Source organism: Mobula hypostoma, chromosome 12 (genome assembly GCF_963921235.1).
Source record: "Mobula hypostoma chromosome 12, sMobHyp1.1, whole genome shotgun sequence".
NCBI classification, from domain to species: domain Eukaryota; kingdom Metazoa; phylum Chordata; class Chondrichthyes; order Myliobatiformes; family Myliobatidae; genus Mobula; species Mobula hypostoma.
Genome location: NC_086108.1, coordinates 94,789,057 through 94,810,144, shown reverse-complemented (window position 1 = coordinate 94,810,144; position 21,088 = coordinate 94,789,057). Strand labels below are relative to the sequence as shown.

General features: G+C 40.6%; 1 protein-coding gene across 4 annotated transcripts in view; it reads left to right on the top strand.

The window, feature by feature from the left end:
* ccdc18 (coiled-coil domain containing 18) overlaps window positions 1-21,088 on the top strand; it is a 137,395-nt gene that overhangs the window by 61,779 nt on the left and 54,528 nt on the right. For all 4 annotated transcript variants that reach the window (XM_063064638.1, XM_063064639.1, XM_063064641.1 and 1 more), the window contains 3 exons: window positions 3,715-3,825; window positions 4,418-4,549; window positions 20,498-20,632. In XM_063064638.1, coding sequence (XP_062920708.1) covers window positions 3,715-3,825; window positions 4,418-4,549; window positions 20,498-20,632 — 378 coding nt within the window. The remainder of the gene's footprint in view (window positions 1-3,714; window positions 3,826-4,417; window positions 4,550-20,497; window positions 20,633-21,088) is intronic.

Genomic DNA, 21,088 nt, shown 5'->3' with positions numbered 1-21,088 from the left:
TTAAATGGTCTGAAACTTATGATATTCTGACCATTTAAAATTAGGGTCAGTATGATACATGCAGCAGTGTGTAAATTTTAGTGCTTGCTATCAATATTACATTGGTTTAGAAGGTATACAGGAATGTCTTGTTTTTAACACAGGTGGCACAGTAGCATAGCGTTTAATGTAACACTGTACAGCCGTAAGACCATAAGACAAAGGAGCAGAAGTCGGTCATTTGGCCCATCGAGTCTGCTCTGCCATTTTATCATGAGCTGAGCCATTCTCCCATTTAGTTCCACTCCCCCGCCTTCTCACCATAACCTTTGATGCCCTGGCTACTCAGATACCTATCAATCTCTGCCTTAAATACATCCAATGACTTCGCCTCCACTGCCGTCCGTGGCAACAAATTCCATAGATTCACCACTCTCTGGCTAAAAAAATTTCTTCGCATCTCTGTTCTGAATGGGCGTCCTTCAATCCTTAAGTCACGCCCTCTCGTACCAGACTCCCCCATCATGGGAAACAACTTTGCCGCATCCACCCTGTCTATGCCTTTCAACATTCGAAATGTTTCTATGAGGTCTCCCCTCATTCTTCTAAACTCCAAGGAATACAGTCCAAGAGTGGACAAACGTTGCTCATATGTTAACCCTCTCATTCCCGGAATCATTCTAGTGAATCTTCTGTGTACCCTCTCCAATGTCAGCACATCCTTCCTTAAATAAGGAGACCAAAACTGCCCACAGTACTCCAAGTGAGGTCTCACCAGCGCCTTATAGAGCCTCAATATCACATCCCTGCTCCTATACTCTATTCCTCTAGAAATGAATGCCAACATTGCATTCGCCTTCTTCACCACTGACTCAACCTGGAGGGTAACCTTAAGGGTATCCTGTACGAGGACTCTCAGGTCCCATTGCATCTCAGAACTTTGAATTCTCTCCCCATTTAAATAATAGTCTGCCTGCTTATTTCTTCTGCCAGAGTGCAGAACCATTCATTTTCCAACATTGTATTTCATTTGCCACTTCTTTGCCCATTCTTTGAATCTATCCAAGTTTCTCTGTAGACTTTGTTTCCTCAGCACTACCGGCCCCTCCACCTATCTTCATATCATCAGCAAACTTAGCCACAAAGCCATCTATTCCATAATCTAAATCGTTGAAGTACAATGTAAAAAGAAGCGGCCCCAACACGGACCCCTGTGGAACACCACTGCTAACCGGCAGCCAACCAGAATAGGATCCCTTTATTCCCACTCTCTGTTTCCTGCCAATCAGCCAACGCCCTATCCACGTAAGTAACTTTCTCGTAATTCCATGGGCTCTTATCTTGTTAAGTAGCCTCATGTGTGGCACCTTGTCAAAGGCCTTCTGAAAATCCAAATATACAACATCCACTACATCTCCCTTGTCTAGCCTACTTGTAATTTCCTCAAAAAATTGTAATAGGCAGGATTTTCCTTTAAGGAATCCATGCTGAGTTCTGCCTATCTTGTCATATGCCTCCAGGTACTCTGTAACCTCATCCTTGACAATTGACTCCAACAACTTCCCAACCACCGGTGTCAAGCCAACAGGTCTACAATTTCCTTTTTGCTTCCTTGCCCCCTTCTTAAATAGTGGAGTGACATTTGAAATCTTCCAGTCCTCCGGAACCATGCCAGAATCTATCAACTTTTGAAGATCATCGCTAATGCCTCAGCAATCTCCACAGCTACTTCCTTCAGAACATGCGGGTGCATTCCATCTGGTCCGGGAGATTCATCTACCTTTAGACTATTCAGCTTCCTGAGTACTTTCTCTGTCGTAATTGTGACTGCGCACACTTCTCTTCCCTGCCACCCGTGAGTGTCCGGTATACTGCTGATGTCTTCCTCAGTGAAGACTGATACAAAATACTCGTTCAGTTCCTCCGCCATCTCCTTATCTCCCATTACAATTTCTCCAGTATCATTTTCTATTGGTCCTATATCTACTCTCACCTGTCTTTTACTCTTTATATACTTGAAAAAGCTTTTAGTATCCTCTTTGATATTATTTGCTAGCTTCCTTTCATAGTTAATCTTTTCCCTCTTAATGACCTTCTTAGTTTCCTTTTGTAAGCTTTTAAAAACTTCCCAATCCTCTGTCTTTCCACTAATTTTTGCTTCCTTGTATGCCCTCTCCTTTGCTTTAACTTTGGCTTTGACTTCTCTTGTCAGCCACGGTTGCATCCTTTATCCATTCAAAAATTTCTTCTTTTTTGGAATATAATAAGAGGAATAGATAGAGTGGATAGCTAACGCCTCTTCCCCAGGGCACCACTGCTCAATACAAGAGGACATGGCTTTAAGGTAAGGGGTGGGAAGTTCAAGGGGGATATTAGAAAAAGGTTTTTTACTCAGAGAGTGGTTGGTGCATGGAATGCACTGCCTGAGTCAGTGGTGGAGGCAGATACACTAGTGAAGTTTAAGAGACTACTAGACAGGTATATGGAGGAATTTAAGGTAGGGAGGGTTATATGGGAGGCAGGGTTTGAGGGTCGGCACAACATTGTGGGCCAAAGGGCCTGTAATGTGCTGTACTATTCTATGTTCTATACCTGTCTTGCACCTTCCTTACTTCTCGCATAAACTCCAGCCACTGCTGCTCTGCTGTCCTTCCCGCCAGTGTCCCTTTCCAGTCAACTTTGGCCAGTTCCTCTCTCATGCCACTATAATTTCCTTTACTCCACTGAAATACCGACACATCAGATTTCGGCTTCTCTTTTTCAAATTTCACAGTGAACTCAATCATGTTATGATCACTGCCTCCTAAGGGTTCCTTCACCTCAATCTCTCTAATCACCTCCGGTTCATTACACAATACCCAATCCAGTACAGCCAATCCCTTAGTGGGCTCAACAGTAAGCTGTTCTAAAAAGTCATCTCGCAGACATTCTACAAATTCTCTCTCTTGAGATCCAGTGCCGACCTGATTTTCCCAATCCACTCGCATGTTAAAATTCCCCACAATTTCTATGTCCTGTTGTAATTTGCAGTCCACATCATTGCAACTGTTTGGAGGCCTATATATAACTGCCATCAGCGTCCTTTTACCCTGCGGTTTTTGAGCTCAACCCATAAAGATTCTGCAGCTTCCGATCCTATATCACCTCTTTCTAATGATTTAATATCATTTCTTACCAATAAAGCCACACCTCCCCCTCTGCCTACCTTCCTATCCTTCCGATACACCGTGTATCCTTGGACGTTCAGCTCCCAGAAACATGCATCCTTTAGCCACGTCTCAGTGATGGCCACAATATCATACCTGCCAATCTGTAGCTGTACGACAAGATCATCCACCTAGATGGTAAGATGGTGGTTCAATTCCTGTTGCTGTTTGCAGGGAGTTTGTATGTTCTTTCCATGACCATATGGGTTTCATCCAGGTGCTCTGGTTTCCTTCCACATTTTGGAGGCATACAAGTTAGGGTTAGTAAATTGTGAGTATGCTATGTTGGCACTGCAAGCATGGCGACACATGTCAGCTGTCCCCAGTACATCCTCAGACTGTATTTGCTGTTAATGCAAATAACGCATTACACTGTATGTTTCAATGTACATGTGACAAATAAAGATAATCTTCACCCTTTAATCTTTGGGGGGGGAACAGTTGAACAATACATTGTAAATTAATGAATCTGTTTGCTAAATATTTTGCACTTAATAATGACTACCAATGCACATATTCTGTTTGACAGCTAAGAAAAACAAAGTCACAGCTTTCTACGGTGGAGAAACAATTGGAGGAGAAAACTATTGCGTACTCGGTCAAAGCAGTGAAAATTGTTGAATATGAACAAGCATTTGCGGTAACATTGGAACTATTATTAAAATAAAATTGAACAACATTAATAGTTTAATAGTTGCATTTAATATCAGAGAATGTATACAACATACAACCTGAAATTCTGGCTTTTCGCTGACATCCAGGAAAACAGAAGAGTACCCCAAAGAATGACTTAAGGATGGAACAATTTAATATTTGGCCACTATGACCCCAAAACACTTTTAAAGTAATAATTTCAATAGATACTGCAATGTACTGTAAATAGTAGAATTCCAACAGTGTATTTTGTTTTGTTTTGTCAAGAAAGTACAAATAACACATATCTTTGAAAAATGACAAGTTAAATTTATATAATTGATATAGCAGCATTGGTGTGAGCAATCTAAAAACACTTACTTTAGAACAATTATCTTTTGCTACGTAAGTAAATATGCAGAACCAGACAGGAAATACTTGTTACAGCCCTTTTTTTCCCTTCCTCCTATTCCTATTAGAAAAATATAAAAAGCTTGAAGAATAATATTTTCTTTGTGAAGAAAAGTGCATGCAAAGGAACTGACAAAAGATTTTTTTACAATAGTGTAATCTTCATTTCTGCTTCCTTTAAATATTAGGAAAAAAATAATGAAATTGTCAAATTGGAGAAATTACTTGAAAAGCAACAAGAAGAAAATATTGCTGCTAGAGAACAGAGCAGGAAGATACAGTCTGAGCAGTGTCATGAACTGGAAAAGCAGATTGAATTAGTAAGTTTTCTTTTAACTGAAGCTGTTCACTTCAGTGTGTACTGTTGAATATTATTGGGAGGCTGTTGGAATTTTAGAAACAAGCTGGTCTTGAAAGTAGAAGTTTTAAAGTTAACAAATGTTTGTATTTTTGGGGTAATGATGAGCTACAAACAGGAAGGAAATGTTATTCTTAAACCATTCATTGGCAGTTATATGGTATAAGTTGGGGCCAAAATAATGGACATCGCAAAAATCTTGCCACAGGCCATGATTATTTTTATTTCTGAGCTTGTGTGACTGATAATCAATTGCAATCTATATGTACATTATTTTCCCCTGACTAGTTACTCCTCTATATTTGTGGAGCAGAATCAATGGGCTGGATGGCCTAATTCTGCTTCTATACTTTATGGTCTATATAACTGATTAAATACATAATAAACAAGGAAAAATATAAGTATGTTTAGTTTGAATAGAATGTTAACTATTTTACATTGGAGGTGGTAAGCTTTTGAAGCTCCTGTTGCTAATAGTAAATGTTTTTTTAAAATTTCTGGTAGATTGAGTCAACTATTGTATATGTCACCATCATTTTATCAATAGAAACATTGAAAACCTACAGCACAATACAGGCCCTTCAGCCCACAAAGCTGTGCCAAACGTGTCCTTACCTTAGAAATTACCTAGGGTACCCATAACCCTCTATTTTTCTGAGCTCCATGTATCTGTCCAGGAGTCTCTGAAAAGACCCTATCTTATCTGCTTCCACCACCGTCGCCAGCAGCCCATTCCATGCACTCAGCACTCTCTGCTTAAAAAAACTTGCCCCTGACATCTCCTCTGTGCTTACTTCCAAGCACCTTTAAAACAGTGCCCTCTCATGCTAGTCATTTCAGCTCTGGGGAGAAAACCTCTGACTATCCACATGATCAATGCCTCTCATCATCTGATATATCTTTATTTCCTTCTATTTCCAGAATAATTTCATTAAATAAGAATTGTGCTTTGCAAAACAAATCAGCTGATGTATTAATCCAGAATTGTTCATATAATGTGACTCAATCAAAAAAAATCAGTATGTCAATTTTTGGTTATTCATATAATGCTTTGATGCTTCTGAAGGTGTTGACAAAAAAGTGTAAAAATGGAAATTCCTCTGTGAAAGCAAAAGAAGTTCATAGCCTGATTCAGAAGCTATGACTTGTCAACATGTGTTGACTTGGATCTTCTGCTGATTAGTGAGCTATTAGTTGCCTGCCTTCTTTACCCTTTGATACTTGGAGTGGTTCCTGAGTACTGTCTTCCGATGGAGAGCTAGGTCCTACCTGATCTACAATGCCCAACATGGCACAGGTCCTTTCAGAGCAAATGTGTCAACCTTAAAAATCAACCCTGCCCTGGACTTGCTGACTGTCAAAAAGATATAAAAATCTCAATAATATTTTAAAAATTTGATATACTGTTATAAACATGAGATTCTGCAGATGTGGAAATCCAGAGTAACACACTCAAAATAAAGGAGAAGCTCAGCAGGTCAGGCAGCATCTATGGAGAGGAGTAAAGAGCCGATTTTTCAGGCCAAGACCCTTCATCAGAATATCGAGTACTATTACGCTTTTGAACTTCAGAAATGCAGGACACAAGGAAACAAAAGCAATTTAAGTGAAGTTGAACCAGTTCAGTTAAATAAAAAAAGAAAAAGCAGCTTCTCCATCTAGCTGATTATGTATTTTTGTCATTGACATCAGTGAGACTGCTATTTTAGTGGGTGTATTTACCAACCTAATTAGTGGGACAATGTAGAGCTTTCCAATACCTGCTGTACTGTTAGAAAGCAGCTGCCCGGAGACACCTGTTTTTGCTTGGGAGCCGCAAATGCCTGCCTTGTTTTACGTTTCCAGTGGAGCTACAGGTTTTAATTGGAAAAGCCAATTTATTATGAAACTTGTCAGTAGCTTTACATTGTTGTTGAGAATTCTATCTTTTTTTGCATTGTCCATCGTATGGGTTACAAATTTATTGCAGTCCTATTTGGGCAACTATATAGTTTGTCAGAATATTAAATATCTCATTTGATTGTATTTGAATAGTGTTTCTGATAGAACTCGAAGGGGTATGAAAATATTGCTGCTGCAGTGCTTATAAAAAGTATTCACCACCACCCCCCCCCAGAAGTTTTCATGTTTTATTGTCCTATATCATTGAAGCACTGATTTAATGTGGCTTTTTTGACACTGATCAACAGAAAAAGACTCTCCTGTGTCAAAGTGAAAACAGATCACTACAAAGTGATCTAAGTTAATGACAAATATAAAACACAAAATAATTGATTGCATAAGTATTCACCACCCCCCACCACCTTTAGAATGACACACCAAATCATTAATTGGTGGAGCCAATTGGTTTTAGAAGACAATCAGTTAAATGAAGATCACCTGTGTGCAGTCAAGATGGGGCTGGGGAACGGGTGGTTGGAAGATGGCAACGAGAGGACCAGTGGAGTGAGTTCGAGATGGAGGATGACGGGAAAGAGGAATGGAGTGGAAAGAGTAAGAAAAGAAAACAGAGGTATGAGATATCAAACTCTGAGGAGTCAGGGGATGATCAAAATAGGATAGCAAAACAATGGAAAGAAGATGAGATTAAAGCAATTATAAAACTGAGCGAAGACAGGGCGTCTTTCGGTGACTGGAACCCGATTCATTTGATGAAGACAATCAACAAACTTATAGGTGAGGTCAAAAGAGCAAAAATGTTACGAAATGGATCGCTATCAGTTATTTGCTGGGATAGTGCTCAGCAACGCAAAGTGATAAGATTAAATAAAATAGACGGCAAGAAAGTACGATGCTCCATACCCAACAACAGAAAGTGGACTAGAGGAGTTATTTCGGGAATACCAACAAAAGTTACTATGGACGAGATTAAACAGAACATAAAAGGAGCAAAAATTATTGAGGCCAAATGTTTGAAAGCTACAAGAAATGGAAATAAGTGTGATAGTTTATTGGATATGATTAACTTTGATGAGGAGAGTTTGCCAACTAAAGTTGATTTAGGATATGTGTGTTATGAGGTCAGAATACATGTACCACCACCTTTAAGATGCTTTAAATGCCAGAAATTTAGGCATATTGCGGCGGTCCGCAGAGGGAAACAAAGATGTGGGAGATGTGCTAGAGAACATGGATACGGGAAATGTGAAGTGGGAGCCAGGCTGAAATGCTGTAATTGTGGCAAGGAACACAGTGCAGCTTACCGAGGGTGCATTAATAGTAAGAAAGATGCTGAGATACAATATGTGAAAGAACTCAAGGAATCAGTTATGCGGAGGCAGTGAAAACATATGCTGGAAAGGAGAAGGCTATCAAGCAAACAAATACAGGGAATAATAAACCGGTGAACTGTGAGGGCTGTAATATGATAAATATGGATAAGCTAATAATGAGTAGAAAGGATTTCGTACTGATTATGGTAGGTGCAATTAACTGTTCAGCGCAAACAGACAAAAGAACTGAAAAAATTAAAATTATTGTCAAGTCTGCAGAAAAATATCTTGGTATTACAGGGCTTAGGTGGGAAGCAGTCAAAGGAACGCCGAATGGAGGATCAAACAGTTTACAGGCAGGAGAGGTGAGATATTAATGGCAGTGTGTGTGTGTGTTTGTTTATATATACACACACACACAAGGGAATGCAAGGAGTCTTATTGCAAATGGTCAAGAATTTACGAAATATGTATCAGAACTTAAGGAAAAACTTTGGATTTTATGTATACAAGAAACATGGTTGAAACCCAGGGTGAATGTGCAGAACTCCAGCAACAAATAGAAGTACTCAAAAAGAACAACTGAGAATTGGAAGAGAGATTGGATGAAACAGTACTGCATTTAAAGGAGACGGTTTCTGAAAAGGATACTTGTTGTCAAAAATTCAGTGACTTGGAAAACAGATTAAAAGATGGAGGAAATTATTCCAAAGTTATAAAAAGAAAAAAAGGAATTGTTGCAAAGTGAATTATTTACATTCAGATTGTTAAACGAAGATATGGAAACAAATTTAAAAGTTAAGCATGCGATAATTAATATTCTTAAATAAAAAGATTTTAGTCTTACAAATGATGCAGATGAAATCAATGTAATTGAGATGATGCAATTTCTTGAAAACCATGTGATAAAAATTAGGGAGAACAGCAGTTTGCGGCACTGCTGTCTAGTGAGCGCACACAGCATTTGCAAGAGGAATTGCAATTACCGAGTGAAACAAATAGAGATATGCAGGTTGAACTAGGTTGACTAAAGTAGGTTGGAAAGAGATTGAAAATGGAGGAACTTATTACAAAATTGCAAAAGGGAAAGGTATTGGGGTAAAGTGGATTATCTACATTCAGGTTACAAAATGAAAACATGGAAGCAATTGAAGAAGAACTTCAAGCTCTCAGTAAACGAGAGACTATGATTCAAGAAAAGGAAAGCTTGGAAATAGCAGACTTGAAAAACAGCAATTTTAAATTAAGCATGCGAAAACTAATATTTTTAAACAAGAAGCTTTTAGTTTTACAAATAATGCAGATGAAATCAATAATGCAATTATTTAAACCATGTGACAAAAATTAGGGAAGGAAAGCAGTCTGCGGCACTGCTATCTAATGAGCATATACAGCACTTACAAAAGGAATTGCAATTACAGAGTGATGTAAATAGAGATCTGCATGCTGAACTAGATTGTTTAAAGCAGAGTACTCCAGGACGTATTTGGTTGCAGACGGAAGCCTAGCAGGTGGCGGTAATGCATCTTAAAGCTGTTTTGCCAACTGCCATTAAACAAGAAGAAGAAGAAGCAGTCAAGATGTTTCAATTGATTGTGGTAAAAATACAATGTATCTGGAAGGACCAACTGCTGGTGGGTCAGTATCCTTGCAAAACCTACGCCATGAAGACAAAAGAACACTCCAAGAAACTCTGCAAAAAGGTTATTGAAAAGCAGGTTAGGAGAAGGATACAAGAAAATTTCCAAGTTGCCAAAATTCCCCTGGAGTACAGTTAAGTCAATCATCAAGAAATGGAAAGCTGTAGATCATGACCATGCAAGAAGGGGACTAGTGAGGGAGGCCACCAAGAGACCTGTGACAAATCGGGCAGAGTTACAAGCTTCAGTGGCTGAGATGGGAGAGACTGCACATACAACTGTTGCCCTGGTGCTTCACCAGTCACAGTTTTATGGGAGAGTGACAAAGAGAAAACTAGTGTTGGAAAAAAAAACTCCATGAGATCTTGGCTAGTTTGCTAGAAGGTATGTGGAAGATTCTGAAGTTGGCTGGAAGAAGGGTCTATGGTTTAATGAAACCAAAATTGAGTCTTTGGCCATCAGACTAAACACTATGCTTGGTGTAAGCCAAATACTGCACATCATCAGAAACACACCATCCCTACCATAAAGCGTGGTGGTGCCTGCATCATGCTGTGGGGGTGCTTCACTGCAATAGGCCCTGGAAGGCTTGTGAAGGTAGAGGGTAAAATGAATGCAGCAAAATTGAGGGAAATCCTGGAGGAAAACCTGATGCAGTCTGCAAGAGAACTGCGACATGGGAGGAGATTTACTTTCCAGCAAGACAATGACCCAAGCAAAAAGCCAAAGTTACACAAGAATGACTTGAAAATAATAAAGTTAATGACATGGAGTGGCCAAGTCAGAGGACAGACCTTAATCCAACTGAGAATTTGTGGCTGGACTTGAAAAGGGCTGCTCCCTTATAATCCCCATGCAATCTCTCAGAGCTTGAGCAGTTTTGTAAAGAATGGGGAAAAATTGCAATATCCAGATGTGCAAAGCTGATAGAGACCTATCCATATAGACTCAAGGCTGTAATTGTTGCATCTACTAAATACTAACTTGAAGGGAGTGAACACGTATGCAATCAATTATTTTGTGTTTTATAATTAATTAATTTAGATCACTTTGTAGAGATCTGTTTTCACTTTGACATGAAAGTTTTTTTGTTGATCATGTCAAAAAAGCTAAATTAAATCCATTGTGATGCAAAGTTGTAAAACAATAAAAAAAATGAAGATTTCCAAGAAAAGGTGAATACTTTTATAGTCACTGCATAGGCAGGGTAAAAATACCCACTTTATTAGGTAGCTTCTGTACCTTCTGGTGTATCTTGTCCACTTCAAGGTTCAACATGATGAATGCTCACAGATGTTCTTCTGCACACCAATGTTGTAACACATGATTATTTGAGTTACTGTTGTCTTCCTGCCAGCTTGAACTAGTCTAGCCATTCTCTTCTGACTTCTCTCATTAACAAGGCATATTTTCCTTTAGAACGGCTGCTCACTGGATATTTTTTGTTACTTGCACCATTCTCTATAGAACGCACCTCCCTGCCAGAGAAAGCAGGGTCTCCCGGTGGTCACCCATTTCAATTCCACTTCCCATTCTCATTCCAACATGTCAATCCCTGGCCTCCTCTGCTGCCAGGATGAGGCAACACTCAGGTTGGAGGAGCAACACCTTATATTCTGTCTGGGTAGCTTGCAACCTGATGGCATGAACATCAATTTCTTGAACATCCAATAACTGCACACCCCCTTCGCTATTCCCGTTTCCCTCTCACCTTATCTCCTTACCTTCCCTTCACCCACCTCTGGAGCTCTTCCTCCTCCTCTTTCTTCCATGGTCTTCTACCCTCTCCTATCAGATTCCCCCTTCTCCAGCTATTTATCTCTTTCAGCAATCAGCTTCCCAACTCCTTACTTCAGACCCCTCCTCTCAGTTTCACTGTTACCTTCCACCTTGTACTTATTCCTCCCATCCCCCCACCTTCTTGTTCTGACCTTGACTTTTTAGTTCAGTCCTGATGAGGGGTCTTGGCCCGAAACGTCGACTGTTTACTCTTTTCCGTAGATGCTGCCTGGCCTGCTGAGTTCCTGCAGCATTTTGTGTATGTTGCTGGGAGTTCAGTATATTTATTCCTCTGCAACTTGTTTTTGTGTTTGTGTATCAGCTAGCATAGTGTGTCTTTATCATTTCTTAGTAGATATCATAAGTATAAATTTTTATCATTTGTTTGCTGTAAAGTTCTTAGCAACCCCAAAGAACACACAGCTTTTTCAAAAGCAGAAAATGCTAGAAATACCCAGTAGGCCATGTAAGAGGTTATGATCTATCCTTTCTCAACCCTTGACATAATTTTCAGGTCTCAGGGGACCTCTGCATAAAAATTATTATATCTACAGCTCCACGGCACGTTAGCATGATCAGTAAGTTGTAGATATAATAATCAAGAAATAATTGTCAATGTTTTTTTGAGTAGAGAATTTTTAGCCAACCTTTGTTTTAAAAAAACAGGTAGTTAAGCTTGGTTTGCCTTTCTTGAAATTAATCCCTTTATTTCCCTTTTTATAAAGGTTAAAAACTCATTAGCCAAACATAATAAATTTCTGGTAAATAACTGGCTTAAGTCAAATTGGGATTTAATTTTTCTAAAGGTAGGCTCGGTAGATTTAAGTAAAGGTCGTAAATTGATTTTAATTAATACTATTTACAGCATGAAAATCTATTGACAATGGTGAATAGTAAAGTTACTAAAAACCATAAGCCAAAGCAATATGAAGCTAGGTCACTGCCCACTGCTGCAAGTGCTAGCATTGTGCTTTGCACAAAGTTCAGTAAACGACGTTTATTTTTTAAATCACAATCACTCGCAGAACCCATAGCGATCACCCACGGAACCCTAGGTTTCCATGGAACCCTGGTTGGGAAACCTGATCTATTTGAATGTTTCCAGCATTTTCTATTTTTATTTCAGATTTGCAAAATCATTGTTGCATATAAGAACATAAGAACTTAAGAAATAGGAGCAGGAGTAGGCCATCCGGCCCATTGAGCCTGCCCCGCTATTCAATAAGTTCATGGCTGATCTGCCTGTAAACTCAGTTCCATCTACCTGCCTTTTCCCCATAACCCTTAATTCCCTTGCTATATAAAAACCTATCTCACTGTATCTTAAATATATTTAGTGAAGAAGCCTCAACTGCTTCCCTGGACAGAGAATTCCACAGATTCACCACTCTCTGGGGAAAAACAGTTTCTCCTCATCTCTGCCAACCAGCTTAGTATCATCTGGAAGCTTGGTTACATTACACTTCACACATAAAAGTTGCTGGTGAACACAGCAGGCCAGGCAGCATCTCTAGGAAGAGGTACAGTCGACGTTTCGGGCTGAGACCCTTCGTCAGGACTAACTGAAGGAAGAGCTAGTAAGGGATTTGAAAGTGGGAGAGGGAGGGGAGATCCAAAATGATAGGAGAAGACAGGAGGGGGAGGGATGGAGCCAAGAGCTGGACAGGTGATTGGCAAAAGGGATATGAGAGGATCATGGAACAGGAAGAAAGGGGGAGGGGGGAAGCCCAGAGGATGGGCAAGGAGTATAGTGAGAGGGACAGAGGGAGAAAAAGGAGAGAGAAAAAAAGAATAAATAAATAACAGATGGGGTACGAAGGGGAGGTGGGGCTTTAATAGAAGTTAGAGAAGTCAATGTTCATGCCATCAGTTTGGAGGCTACCCAGACGGACTATAAGGTGTTGTTCTTCCAACCTGAGAGTGGCTTCATCTTGACAGTGGAGGAGGCCGTGGATAGACATATCAGAATGGGAATGGGATGTGGAATTAAAATGTGTGGCCACTGGGAGATCCTGCCTTCTCTGGTGGACAGAGCGTAGGTGTTCAGCGAAACGGTCTCCCAGTCTGCTTTGGGTCTCGCCAATATATAGAAGGCTGCATCGGGAGCACCGGACGCATTATATCACCCCAGCTGACTCACAGGTGAAGTGTCGCCTCACCTGGAAGGACTGTCTGGGGCCCTGAATGGTAGTGAGGGAGGAAGTGTTAAGGGCATGTGTAGCACTTGTTCCACTTACAAGGATAAGTGCTAGGTGGGAGATCGGCTACCTATCACCTACCACCCCACCAGCCTCCAGGTCCAACATATAATTCTTAGTAACTTCCGCCACCTCCAACGGGATCCCACCACTAAGCACATCTTTCCCTCGCTCCCCCCCACTCTGCTTTCCACAGGGATCGCTCCCTACACGACTCCCTTGTCCATTTGTCCCCCCATCCCTCCCACCGATCTCCCTTCCGGCACTTATCCTTGTAAGCGGAACAAGTGCTACACATGCCCTTGCACTTCCTCCCTCACTACCATTCAGGGCCCCAGACAGTCCTTCTAGGTGAGGCGACACTTCACCGGTGAGGCAACACTTCACCTGTGAGTCAGCTGGGGTGTTATACTGCGTCCAGTGCTCCTGATGCGGCCTTCTATATATTTGGCAAGACCCGACGCAGACTGGAGACCGTTTTGCTGAACATCTGCGCTCTGTCCACCAGAGAAAGCAGGATCTCCCAGTGGCCACACATTTTAATTCCACATCCCATTCCCATTCTGATATATCCATCCATGGTCTCCTCTACTGTCAAAATGAAGCCACACTCAGGTTGGAGGAACAACACCTTATATTCCGTCTGGATAGCCTCCAACCTGATGGCATGAACATTGACTTCTCTAACTCCCGTTGATGCCTCACCTCCCCCTCGTACCCCATCCATTATCTGTCTGGCTCTTGGCTCCATCCCTCCCCTTCCTGTCTTCTGTCATTTTGGATCTCCCCCTCCCCCTCCCACTTTCAAATCTCTTACTAGCTCTTCTTTCAGTTAGTCCTGACGAAGGGTCTCGGCCCGAAACGTCAACTGTACTTCTTCCTAGAGATGCTGCCTGGCCTGCTGTATTCACCAGCAACTTTTATGTGTGTTGCTTGAAATTCCAGCATCTACAGATTTCCTCATGTTTACATTACACTTCATTCTCTTTTCCATTTCGTTTTCCCCTTAACTTTTCATGCCCTGACTAATCAAGAACCTATCAACTGCCACCTTTATAAAGCCTCAGTATTACATTCTTCCTTTTATATTCTGCCCTCTCAAAATGAATGTTAACATCGCATTTGCCTTCCTCATTACCGACTTAGTTTGTAAGTTAACCTTCACAGAATCCTGTACGAGGACTCCCAAACCCCTTTGCCCCTCAGATTTTGGAATTTTCTTCCTGCTTAGAAAGTAGTCAACAGTTTTATTCCTTCTGCCAAAGTGCATGGCCATAGATTTCCCTACACTATATTCTGTTTGCCATTTCTTGCCCATTCTTCTAATCTGTCTTAAGTCTTTCTGCACCCTCCTTGTTTCCTCAACACTACCTACCCCTCCACCTAAATTCATATTGTCTGCAAACTTGGCCACAAAGCCACCAATTGGGTCAACCTAAGCAGGGGTCCCCAACCTTTTTTGCACCGCGGACTGGTTTAATATTGACAATAATCTTGCGGACCGGCAGATCGGCCGCCCGGGGCGGGGGGAGGGGTAGGGTTGCCGACGGACAAGAGTAGCAGTCATATACGTTGAGTTCACCCCGATTAAGACTACAATGACCATGAGGCCATGCGTGGGCACCAGTGCGCATGCGCGTACATGTAACATGCCGAATTTTCTCTACAAATGTTTTTGCCAATTCTGTCGGGGGGGGGGTGTTAATCACGACCGGAATATAGGTGATAAATTGCTAATACATTCAATTTCGTTTCTAAAAGGTTTTATCTAACAAATTTAATATTAAACACACAGCGCATATTTTCCTCGCACGAATATAGTGGTAAGTCAAATATCAGGCAAGGACAGGGGAGCTTGAAGTTAGTGTTGAACGAACTTCCATTAGAAGTGGTAGAGGCAGGTTCGATATGATCATTTAAAGAAAAATTGGATAGGTATATCGACAGGAAAGGAATGGAGAGTTATGGGCTGAGTGCAGGTCGGTGGGACTAGGTGAGAGTAGCGTTCGGCTCGGACTAGAAGGGCAGAGATGGCCTGTTTCTGTGCTGTAATTGTTCTATGGTTATATAAGTCACTTATAAGTCAATAGCATCATAACATTTTAAGTAACGTTTGGATACTAAACACACAGCACATATTTTCCCCGAATGAACATATAAAATCATTGCAACACACCAATATCGTTGAATCAGTGGGAGCCCTGGGCTTGTTTTCCTGCAACAAGACGGTCCTATCGAAGGGTGATGGGAGACAGAGGTATTCGAACGGGGTTCCTTATGTCCAGTCTAATCCGCAATTTAGTTTTCGTTGCATTCATTGCAGAGGTACGTTGGAAATGGAAGCAACATTTTCAGTGCTTTCCTGACTATCTCAGGATATTCAGCCTTGACTTTGATCCGGAATTCCGGCAGAGATATTATGTCAAACATACTTTTCAGCCCGCCGTCATTTGCGAGCTCGAGGAGTTGATCTCCTTCCCGCGCTGACATGGATGACGCGCGGCTAATGACCTCGCGTACGTTCAAGCTCAACAGTGGCCGTGACAGGGAATATGGAAAGGTGCAGCTGACTCATATCGCCAAATCATACAGTTTCCTCATGGCCTGGTACCGGTCCGCAGGCCGGTGGTTGGGGACCGCTGATCCAAAGCATCGACATATAACATAAAAAGAAGTGGTCCCAATACAGACCCCTGTGGAACACCACTAGTCATCGGCAGCCAACCAGAAAAGCACCCCTTTATTCTCACTCTTTGCCTCCTGCCAATCAGCCACTGCTTTATCCATGCTAGTATCTTTACTGTAATAGTATGGCCTGTTATCTTGTTAAGCAGCCTCATGTGTGGCACCTTGTCAAAGACCTTCTGAAAATCCAATCCACTGATTCTCCTTTATCTATCCTGTTTGCTATCTCTTCAAAGAACGCCAACAGATTTGTCAGGCAAGATTTCTCTTTAAGTAAACCGTGCTGATGTTGGCCTGATTTATCATGTACCTCCAACTATCCAGAGACCTCATCCTTAACAATCAGTTCCAACATCTTCGCAACCACTGAGGTCGGTCTAACTGGCCTATAATTAATTTCCTTTTGTTCCCTCCTCTCTTGAAAAGTGGAGTGACACGTAATTTTCCAGTCTTCTGGAATTCTGCCAGATCTATTGATTCTTGAAAGAGCATTACTTATGCCACTACAATCTCTTTAGTTACCTCTTTCAGAAACCTGAGGTGTAGTTCTTATGTGCCTACTTAGTGTCTTCCACAGTGAAGACTAACACAAAATACTTATTCAGTTCATATGCCATTTTCTTGTCCTGCATTACTACTCTCCGGTGTCATCTTCCAGAGATCCAATATCTACTGTCCCCTCTCGTTTACTCTTTTATATATTTGAAAATAACTTTTGATATCCTCTGATATTATTGGCTAGCCTAATTTCACATTTCATCTTTTCCCTCCTTATGGTCTTTTTAGTTGCCTTCTGTTGATTTTAAAGGTTTCCCTATTCTCTAATGTCTCACTAATTTTTGCTGTATTATATGCCCTCTTTGTCTTGTATGTTGACGTTGACATTGACTTCCTTGTCAGCCATGGTTGTGTCATCCTGCCTTTAGAGAACTTCTTCTGTGCACCTTCCAAATTGCACTCAGAAACTCCAGTCATTTCTGTTCTGTCGTCATCCCTTCTAGTGACCCTTCCAATCAACTCTGGCCGGTTGCTCTCTCGTTCCTCTAATTCTTTTTACTGCACTATAATACTGATACATCTGACTTTAGTTTATCCCTCTCAAATTGTGGGGTGAGTAATATCATCATCACTTTCTTCCAAGAGTTCCTTGAAGTTCTCTAATCAAATCTGGTTAATTACATAACCCCCAATCTAGAATAGCCATTCCCCTAGTGGGCTCAATGACTAGCTGCTCTAAAAAGCCATCCCACAGGCATTCTATAAACTCTCTCTCTTGTGATCCAGCATCAACCGGATTTTCCCAATCTACCTACATGTTGAAATTTCCGATGACTATCATAACACTGCCCTTTTTACATGACTTTTCTATTTCCGATTGTAATGTGTAGCTCATATCCAAGCTACTGTTTGGAGGTCTGTATATAACTCACATCAGGGTCTTTTTATCTGCAGGTTTTTAACTATACCCACAAGGATTCTACATCTTCCAATCCTATGTCACCTCTTTCTAAGCATTTGATTTTATTTTTTAACCAACCCCACCCCTCCTGTCTACCTCCCTGTCCTTTTGGTACAATGTGTAACCTTGAATGTTAAGCTCCCAACTATAATCTTCTCTGAGCCGTGACTCGGTACCCACAATGTCATACCTGACAATCTCTTAACTGCGCTACAAGATCAGCTACTTATTCCATATAACATCTTAAGTCCTGTATTCATCTTCCTTTTTTTAAAATTTTGTTCCCACGTTACATTGCAACTCATCCCACTGATTGCAATTTTGCCCTATCATCTGTCCTTCCTCACAGTCTCACCACACACTACATCGATGTGAGCACCAACTGCCTCATCCTCAGCCCTATCACTTCAGTTTCCACTCCCTTGGCCAAATTAGTTTAAACCCTCCCCAACAGCTCTAGCAAACCTGCCCACAAGTGTATTTGTCTCCCTTGGGTTCAAGTGTAACCCATCCCTTTTGTACAGGTCTTGCATTTTCCAGAAAAGATCCTAATGATCCAGAAATCTGAAGCCCTGCCCCCTTCACCAGCCTGCCAAATCACCTTACTCGAACTCTCACCGGTGCGTGGCACAGGCAGCAATCCAGAGATTCCTACCCCGGAGGTCCCGCTTTTCAGCTTTCTATCTAATTCTCTGTTCAGGACCTTCTCCCTTTTTCTACCTACAGTGTGTTATTTCTGCCATTATGTACCAAGACTTACGGCTGCTTAGCCTCACCCTTTAGAATGCCATCAACCCGATCAGAGGCTCCCTGACCCTGGCACCTGGGAGGCAACATACCATCTGGGTGTTCTTTCACATCTGCAGAATTTTGTGTTTAGATTTATATCACTGATTGTGAACAGCTTGGCCCGTAGCACCTCACTCATTTCAAACTCCCAACCTGAAAAGGTTCATTTTGTTTTTTTTTAATTGTTAGCTAATCCCCAATCTACCAGTATATTATCTCCAATCACATATGCTCTAATCTTAGTTCATAACCTCCTGTGTGGAAATTTGTAGTTCTGAAAGTTAAAAATGCACACATTCATAAGACTTGTCAAAGATAAATTCTCTTTTTTTCTAAATCCTCTGACTCAGCTCAATGTATTTTTTTTTAAGTTCCATAATAACAGATTGAGCTATTTGCTTGTACTGATGCCAGGCTAAATAGTCGATAGTTCCTGGTTTTTCTCTCCTTTCTTCCTTTTTTCCGTAGCAGGATTACATTTGCTGCTTTCCACTGAAGGAACTGTCCTGGAATGTATGAATTTCTGAAAGAAGACAGCCATTGCAATCATTATATCCATAGACCCCTCTTTTGAAGCTTTACGTTGTTGGTCATCAGGTCCTAGGTATTTAAAGTGTAAAAGTTCAAAACAAATTTATCATCAAAGTACATACATGTTACCATGTACTACATTTAGATTATTTTCTTGCGGGCATTCACAACAAATTCAAAGAAGCACAATGGAATCAATGAAAAGCTGCGCACTGCAAGGAGGCTTGAACAACCAATTTACTAAAGACAACAAATTGTGCAAATGCCAAAACAAAACATAATAAGTAATATTTAGAATACGAGTTGTAGAATCCTTGAAAGTGAGTCTGTAGGTTGTGTAATCAGTGTGGGGATCAGTGAAGTTATCAATTTTTGTTCAGCATCCTGATTGTTGAGGGGTAATAACTGTCCCTGAATCTGGTGGTTTGGGACCTAAGACTCCTGTCCCTCCTTCCCGATAACAGCAGCGAGGAGCGAGCATGACCTGTGGGTCCTTGATGATGAATGCTGATTTCTTGTGGTAGTGCTCCTTATTGATGTGCTCAATGTTGGGGAGGCCTTTTCCTATGATGGACTGGAGTGTATCCACTACTTTTTGTAAGCTTTTGCATTCAAGGGCATTGATATCTTCATACCAGGCTGTGATGCAATCAGTCAGTATACTCTCCACTACTTATCTATTGAAACTTAACAAAGTTTTAGATAATATGCCAAATTTTTGCAAACTTGTAAGAAAGCAGAGGTGCTGCTATGCCTTCTTTGTAATGGTACCCAAGATCTGTCTTGGGTCCAATAGTGCTGGACCCAAGACAGATCCTCTGGAATGATAACGTCAAGGCAGTTAAAGTCACTGACCTTTTCCAACCGATATATGTATTTATTGGCTTTCAGTCCTTTCTACAGCACTAATTTTTTACTGATACTAATTTTAGTTGAATCTCTGATTCAGCCCAGACCATTTGTTCTGTTTCTCTTATTAATGCCCTGCTTAAATTTTCTTGATAGCAGGGCTAGACTGCGTTTCCTGTTGTCTTTTTGTTAAGCTTTAAAGGAATATGCGTTACCTAAAAATCATGTTTTTGTTTTGTTAGCCCTTGTTTGTTTACCGTTTTTTTCCTTTTAATATGATTTCCCAATCTATCATGGCTAACTCAGTTCTCATACTTTAGTGATTTGCTTTATTCAGATTTAAGGTCTGATTTCAAATTGAAATAAATCACTCTTGAAATCTGTATAAATGTTATGATTTGATCACCATTTCCTAGGAAGCATCAGGTCCCAAATGACCCTTTCGTATTACACAATTCGAAATCTAAAATATTATGTTCCTGTATCATCCCAATCTGGGGTTCACAGACCCGTTGTTTAATGCCATCCATGGCATAAGAAAGGTTAGAGACCCCTGCTTTATTAGTTCCTCAAATTTCTTTCCCAAAAAAAATTCTTGAATTAATCTTTCACGCTATTATTACTGATTTGGTTTGTCCTTAAAGATGGAATTTGATTAAAGGCTCCATAATTATTGTATTCTTGTATTGTACACTTTAGGGTCCTGCATAATGCTATGTCTATAGTCAATTCCTGCCAGTACTTTCTTCCCTTTGCTGTTTTTTTTAGCTCAAAAGAGAACTGGAAGAGGAACAAGTACAGACAATAAAACAAAAGCAAACAATCTCAACTTTTCAAGCAGACATCTATGCCAAGGAAAGCAGAATTCAATCATTGGAATTCCTACTTGAAGAAACCGGGCAGGCAAGTTTAAAAAATATATATTTTTTTAATAGTTTAGACCTATTAGGGATTAGATAAGTATTAAATTTATGAAAAGATTTTTGCCTAAATCAATGCTTTCAGAATATTGTGATGTCGACAACATCTAGCTATATTGCTGGTAAGTCAGAAAATTGCATTTTCGTTTGAAATGAGACTTTGCTCATGGATATGTTGTTAAAGTTAAAATTATGGATGTTCATGAAATTGAATTGCTAGTATTTGTTTTACAACTGTTACTTCAAGTCATTCACTGCTGGGCTTTCCTGCCTTTATGAAAGTACATAAATTTTTCAGATGATTCCTTGTTCTCTTCATACAGCTTTTCTCCAGTGGCCACCAGTGGAAAGATCAGCTAGTACTTTTCTGTCCCATTATGTTTGTTGAATACTGGAAAACATTAAAGCATTCATCACTTAGCTTCTCCATAACTCGATT